We start from the raw sequence: 7,777 nt of genomic DNA on the forward strand, positions 1-7,777 counted from the left end.
TTTCTTTCTATCTCTCTCTTCTCCTCCTGCAGTCAAGGTTCCACTGGAGCAAAGTTGGCTTGGGTGCTGAGGATGCCTCAGCACCATGCCTCAGGTGTTAGAATGGCTCTGGCTGCAACAGAGCAATGTTCCAGATGGGCAGAGCATCATCCTCTGGTGGGCTTGCTGGGTGGATCCCAGTTAGGCACATGTGGGAGTCTGTCTCTCTCTGCCTCTCCACTCCTCACTTCAGAAAAAATTTTTAAAAAATTAAAGAAAAAATGATGAAGAAATTAAAGCATACTCAAATAAGCAAAAGTTGAGAGAATTTGTTATCAGCAGTCATGTCCTAAAGAAACACTAAAAGCAGTTCTTCAGAATGATAATAAAATATACAAAAATATACTGAAAAAAAAAGAAAGAAGATATACTGAGCACTGATAAAGATAACTACATGGGTAAATATAGAAGACAGTATAAATGTACTTTTGTTTTTAACTTTTTATTCTCTTATATGATTTAAAAATTACTGCATAATAAAGCAATGATTACAAAACTGTGATGATTGACTTATAGTGTATGCAGATGTAATTCGATTGACAATAATAATACAAAGAAGAAGGTAGTCAGCAAACTTTCATTTAAAGTGATTTCATCCCCAAGAGAGGATGTAACAGGTATGTTGGAGCATAATTGTGGTATACTATTAAAATTAGTCAGTATTTATCCTAATTAGACAGTCTTTAAACTGTTAATAGTAATTTCCATGGCAGTCAATTAGAAAATAAACTTTATGAAAGCAAACAAAACAATAAGAAAATTAAAATGGTATTCTGTCAAATATGTATTTATTTAATGTAAAAGAAGACAGCAGTGGAAGAATGGAAGAACAAAAAGGAAATAAGAAATGTAGAAAGCATGTAGGAAATAGTATATGTAACTTCTATTTTATCAGTAAGTACATTAATGACAAATGAATTTAACATCTATTCAGAAGGCAGATATTGGAGAATGAATTAGAGAAAACAGGCTGACCATATACTGTCTACAGGAGACCCTTTAAATTCAAGACACAAATGATTGAAAGATGTTGATTGCAAACAATAAGGTTGCAAAAAGATAACCAGGCAAAAAGCAACCAGAAGACAGCTGAAGTTGCTATACCAATATCATGCAAAATAGACTTTAAAACAAAAATGTTACTAGAAATAAAAAGGGACATTTTATAGTGATAAAAGAGCCCATACATCAGAAGATATAATGATTATAAACATATATGCACTTATAATGACAGAGCTCCCAAACACATTTTTGTTTTTAAGTATGAGGAGGGTAGATCATGAGACAGACTCCTGCCTGGTCCCTGACCGGATCCACTCACCAGTCCCTGTCTTGGGTCAATGCTTGAATCAATCGAGCTATTTTTAGTGGCTGAGGCTGATGCCCTGGGACCAACCAAGCTATCCTTAGCCCCTGTGGCCAACACTTGAACCAATGAGCAACTGGCTTTAGGAGGGGAAGAGGAAGAGAGGGGAGAGATGGTGGGGGAGAAGCATATGGTTGCTTCTCATATTGGGGATGTCTATACACCAGGCCAACACTCTATCCATTGAGCAAAGCAGCCAGGACCTCAAATACATTTTTTTAAAAAAACCAGCAGAAGAACTAAAGGTAGAGATAGATAATTCAACATTAAAAAGTAATGACCTCAGTAACCATTTGTAATAATATCTTAAACAACTAAGGAAAAGATCAAACTAAAATAAGACTTGAAAATATAACCAAACTAGTACTAACAGACTTCTATAATATCCTCTACCCAACAACAGCAGAATACACAATCTTCCCAGGCACCTGTGGAAAATTTTCCAGGATAGACCATATGCTATTTTCCAGGGTAAATCATAAAACAAGACTCAGTAAGTTAAAATGTTGAAGCCATGCAAAGAATGGTTTCCAACCACAGTGAAATCAAATTTAAACCAGAAGAAATTTAGGGAAGTTGGAAGATATATGGAAATTAAGCAACACCCTCGTAAATAACCAAAGGATTAAAAAAAGTCACAAACGTAATTAGAAAATACTTTGAAATACAAGATAACCAAACTTAATTGGTGCCACTAAAGCTGTGCTAGGAGGGAAATGTATAGCTATAAATACCTGTATTAATAAAGAAAAATCTTAAATCAATAATTTAACTTTCCACTCTGAAAAATGGAAAAAATAACACAATAAACCAAAAATAAGGATAAAAATAAAAATAATAAGGATTATAAATGAAATACAGGTTAGATATAAAATAGGGAAAAAAAATCAATGAATGCAAAAGTTAGTTTTCTGAATCAGTCAACAAAATGGACAGGCCTTTAGTTATACTGACCTATCCCCCAAAGAAAAAATAATCAAATTATTAAAATTGGAAATAAAAGAGAGGACATAAATACCAATTTTATGGAAATTTAAGAAAAAAACTGTACAGAATTTTTTTTTTCTGAAGCTGGAAACGGGGTAGATAGACTCCCACATGTTCCCGACTGGGATCCACCCAGCACGCCCACCAGGGGGCGATGCTTTGCCCATCCGGGGCATTGCTCTGCCGCAACCAGAGCCATTCTAGCGCCTGAGGCAGAGGCCATGGAGCCATCCTCAGCGCCCGGGCCAACTTTGCTCCAATGGAGCCTTGGCTGTGGGAGAGGAAGAGAGAGACAGAGAGGAAGGAGAAGGAGAGGCGTGGAGAAGCAGATAGGCACTTCTCCTGTGTGCCCTGGCCGGGAATCGAACCCAGGACTCCTGCACACCAGGCTGACGCTCTACCACTGAGCCAAAGGGCCAGGGCTTTATGATTAATTGTATGTCAACAAATTAAATAACCTAGAAATAATTACTAAAATATTCAGGGGTGGTGGAGCATGAGAACAAAAATTTATTTTTATTATTATTATTTTTTAGAGCGAGAGAGAGACAGACATGAACAGACAGACAGAAAGGGAAAGAGATAAGCATCAACTCACAGTCGTGGCATCTTAATTGTTCATTGATAGTTTTCTCATATATGCCTTGACCAGGGGTCTCCAGCCGAGAGATAAAGGAAAAAGAAAGACGCTGTATCAATAAGACTTCTTAATGTAAAAAAAAAGGAATCTCAAAGTTTAACAATAATGGTTTACTTCTAATCAATTGTAAAATCCATCAAAATACAGGTTTCACCATGTACATGTGCACACGCAAATATCTGAATTTTATTGCAGATGTAGAGCAGCATGAGAATTGTCCAGAAGGCTAAAGCGTGGCTGTTGAAGTGGATGGCTGGCTGAAATGAAGTTGAACTCTTTGAAAGTGGGGAAGTCAAGAAACTGAAATGCATGAGCATTGGAAGAGTCATACATGGGGACTTGGAGGTTGTGTAAGACAATGACAGGATTTAGGCTGGAAAGACTAGGTTAGGTTCCAAGTGTTCTTTGTAAGGAAATGACTGAACAGACAGCTACGAGATGCATGTGAGGGCAGAGGGTTTTAATTAAGAAGGGAATGAATCTCAAAAGAAGTTGGAGAAATAATGAAATGATAGTGGACATATAACACAGAGAGAGGAAGGACATTGACCCTAACCTTAAATAGGTTTTAAGCACCATGCATTACTGGTCTTCTTCTGCTATAAATTTTATGGAAGGCGTTATAACCAGAAATAGAAGAAACTTATATGAAGCTTGGTCTGAAATTGTTATGTGTCAAGAAATCAAATATGAAATAGTTTTCTATAATCCTTTTTTGATCTACTTACAGGGGAAAGTGATAGGGGGAATAATAAAGTAATTTAGCTGACATCTATTTATTCTTCACATTTATTTGTGAAATGATTTTATTTAAATTCCTTTGAATGTTAATTCTAATTTATTTGTGATTTCATTTCAATGCAACTATTTAGATAAATCTTTAACGTATGAAGCAGATTATTTATTACTGTATCCCTTTAGTATTTCAATGCCATATATATTATATATACAGGGGTGGGCAAAAGTAGGTTAATAATAATAAATAATACAATAATGAATAAATGACACAATAATAAACTGTTTCATGTATTCATAACTGTAAACCTACTTTTGCCCACCCCTGTATATATATTATACATTGCAAACTCAAGAACATCAAAATAGTTCTATGAATATATAGTGTAAATTTCCTGTTTTTATTCTTTATGGTTGTTAAGCTTGTTTCTCTGTCTCCATGCACCAACCCCCACACACCTTAGTTTTAAAGATTTGGCATACTGGCATACTGATATTAGAAGAGAGATATTTACTAGGAGTCTCCATTCCACTAGATAGTGATTATTATTAGGTCTTAAATATTCTTAGGCTTTTTTTGTGTATGTGGCAGAGACAGACAGAGAGAGTCAGAGAGAGGGACAGATAGAGATAGACAGGAAGGGAGAGAGACGAGAAACATCAATTCTTTGTTCCGGTTCCTTAGTTGTTCATTGATTGATTTCTCATATGTGCCTTGACCGGAGGGCTACAGCAGACCAAGTGACCCCTTGCTCAAGCCAGCGACCTTGGTTGGGCTCAAGCTGGTGAGCCTTGCTCAAACCAGATGAGCTTGCGCTCAAGCTGGTGACCTCGGGGTCTTGAACCTGGGTCCTCCACATCCCAACCCGATGCTCTGTCCACTGCACTACCGCCCTGTCAGGCAGGTCTTAAATATTCTTCAGAGGAATGTTTCACTGAGATTACTTTCTAATACCCCAAATCATAACAACATGATAGGTGTTTGTAGTTACTATTTATTATTAAACTCTTAATTCTTATGGAAAGCTGCTCGCCATGCCTTTGCCTATATAGACTCTTATTAAATTGAAATCATTCCAAGATGAGCATGTATGGTCACTGCGTATGTTTTTTATTAAGGGGCAAGGGGATGATCTGGAATGCAAGTGTTTCTATGGATTAAACATAGCACAGCAACCTAGCAACTTTAAAGTAAATCCAGCTTACTTTTGCTTTAATGCACACAGATTTCAAATCAATACTTAGCATTAATATTTTAATTGAAAATTAACATTGCCATGATTGGAAGTGAAGATCAGCATCCTGATATTTAGGAGAGGGCTACTTGTTTGGGAAGGTCATTACACCTGAGAGCACATTGTTAGAGAAAAACAAACCATTTGTTTCCTGGAGAAAGGACACAAAGTAAACACTTGAATTGGTGGTCAACTATAATTTGCTTCTAGAGCTGGAAACTCTGACAACACTACAGTTTGGATGAATAGCAGCACACATATGTATCAGTGACTTTGAAAACAAAGTATAAAAAAGCCAAGGGGAAAGTTACTAGTTTAAAGTTCTGCTTCTCATTACAAGGACTTGAAGCTTTCTCCCTCCACCTGACAGCAGGATGTGCTCTTGTTGCTATGCCAGCGTGCTCCTCAGCTGCTCTTCCTAAATAATCCCTCTTTCAAGAAACACATGGTATTTGAGTCTGGGTTGTCAACAATCCTTTATTTTTTGCCTAGGAATTTTAAACCAATATGTTCCCAGTCTAAACAAAGTAGGTAGAGTTTTTTTTTCCATTGTGGAAAAAAAAAAAAAAAGGAATTGCTATTTGCTTCCAATGTCTTAACACATTCAACCACTTCTTCAAATTCCCCAGAATAAACACAAGAAAATGTTCCTCTCCAGCAGAATCCCAGTCCCCAGTACCACCCTAAGGCACCTGGCATCTCTTCCATAACAGGGATGGAGCGTCCAGTTCCTCGGTAGACAAGAAGAAATTTAGGTGAAGGGAACTTCTGCAGGAATCCACAGTTCCACAGATAAGCTCCTCTTCTCCTTTTTCCTTTTTATTGAAAGTGTAAAACTGCTCACAAGAAGTGCTCACTGTCGGGTTTCCTTTCCTTAAGAGTCTCCGGAGCCAAAAGAGGACCCAGTCAGTGAGGTGCCCCCTGCTCTGTCCCGCAGACTGCAACCTTTACCCCATTGTCTGTGCAATGGGCAGAATCGGAGCGCAGAGCAGTGGCCTCATCAGCATCACTCTCCACACCAGCAGGAGCCAAAGGCCCCTTTCGTGGTCTGGAGGAAGGGTTTTTGTGAAAGCAGAGTTTGAAAAGCCCCAGCACTGTCATGGTCAAGATCACCAATACTACTACTGCTATGCTCACAAGTATGAAGACGATGGTGGAGGAGGAGTCCAAAACCTGGGACTCTAACTTTGTATCAGAAGAAGATATGGAATTAGACTTGGGAATCGCGCTTCCTGACGAAGTGATGGAGGCCTTTGAGTTAGCTTGAGGGGATATTTGAAGGGTAGGCATAGTGCTCTGTGCCCTCCACCCAGGAATCTCGGGAATATATGTTCCTGAACTGCCTTGTCCAGGGACATGGGTTATCTCTTCTGGTTTCTCATGGACCCTCGGTGACCACGTTCTCCTCACCACCGGGCTGGCTGCAGTGGGAGGATACCTGGTGGACACCAAGGTTCCCCCAGGGTCCGGCTGTCCTCCACCATTGGTTACACAAGAGCCTCCGTCTTTCCCCAGCACAAATCCTGCAGCACACTCGCAGACAAAGCCTTCCATGTCGTCTAGGCAATTAGAGAGCTCCGTGCATTTGCCTGCACGGAGATACCTCCCTGGGCAAGGACAGAGCACGGCCCCGGAACGTATCCCGCCCCAGCGAGAGCCGACCTCGTCCACGATGCAGGTGGCTGTGACGGATCGCTGTCCGGGGCACAGCGCACTCACCTTGGTCCCAGGGGGACTGAAGTCCAGCGCCGCGCTGTGCAGTTGGAAAGGCGCGTGGTAACTCAAGTTAGAGGCGGCCCCCGGGCGCGGCGCAGGGCACAAGCCCTTAAACTGGTACTTGCACAGGTAGCCGTCGGCGCGCACGTGGCAGCGCATCTCCTTCCAGCCTGCGGGCTCGACTCCCCCGGTGGCCTGGAGTCCCGCGCAACTCCGCACAGTGCAGGAGCGTTTGGGCTCGTGCACCCACTGCAGCGTTTCGTTTTCCGACCCGCCAACGTCGGGGGACAACCAGGAGAAGCCCCGCAACGGCTCGTTCTCCAGGGTGCAGTGGGATCGCCCGCGCTCCAGCGCCACCCAGAACAGAAGGTCTTTGGAGCCTCCGCCGGGCCTCGGGCCGGCCCGCAGGACAGCGAGCACTGTTTGGAGCTCGGCGCCCCCGCGCACGGTGCTGAGCGCCCCGCCGCGCAGGGCGCAGGCCTCCTCGGCCGCCAGCCGATTGATGGTCGCGTGGTGCAGGCTGTAGCAGGCGCCTGGGGCCGAACAGCTCGCGCGGTCGGCGGTGGGGTGCTCGCCGCGTCCCGGCCGGGGCCAGAACGCCTGCCAGAGGAGGCACAGGGCGAGCGCCGGCCTCATTTTGGAGGTCCTGCGCCCACAGCTGCTCCCAATTTAGACCTGTCCAGGCCAAGGGCACGGAGCTGTCCCTGGAGCTCGGTCACCGCCCTTTACAGCGGTTCTACCCTTACTTCCTCCGCCCCACTCCCGCCCCCAGCCTCCAAGAATCCCCACTACAGTCCTGGCAGCGAACAGCTTCCCTTAGGCCGTGACAGGAAATGTGTCCCAAGCTCTGCCAGGCCCGGTGCAGTCCTGACTTAGGGGTCAGGAACACAGCTGGAGCCGGGGCATTGGGAACGCAGTGCACCAGAAGGCTAAACACCCTGCTAAGAGCCGGGGGAAGGAGTCGGTGCCTGCGTAAAGGGTATTTTCTTCCTCGGTTAGGGTGTTTTAGGACCTGAGATAACCAAACACTTCGGTGAACGTTGACAGGAAGGGCTGGAG

The 7,777-nt window shown here is 42.9% G+C and overlaps 1 protein-coding gene across 1 annotated transcript; it reads right to left on the bottom strand.

Annotated features, from left to right (window-relative positions):
• Positions 1-4,952: 4,952 nt before the first annotated feature.
• CLEC14A (C-type lectin domain containing 14A) lies at positions 4,953-7,461 on the bottom strand. Its single transcript, XM_066277803.1, is given in 2 exon segments — positions 4,953-5,947; positions 5,950-7,461. Coding segments are annotated over 2 exon segments (1,476 nt in total). The 5' UTR covers positions 7,355-7,461; the 3' UTR covers positions 4,953-5,876.
• Positions 7,462-7,777: the final 316 nt, after the last annotated feature.

This window comes from Saccopteryx bilineata, chromosome 4, assembly GCF_036850765.1.
Source record: "Saccopteryx bilineata isolate mSacBil1 chromosome 4, mSacBil1_pri_phased_curated, whole genome shotgun sequence".
In the NCBI taxonomy this organism is placed as follows: Eukaryota; Metazoa; Chordata; class Mammalia; order Chiroptera; family Emballonuridae; genus Saccopteryx; species Saccopteryx bilineata.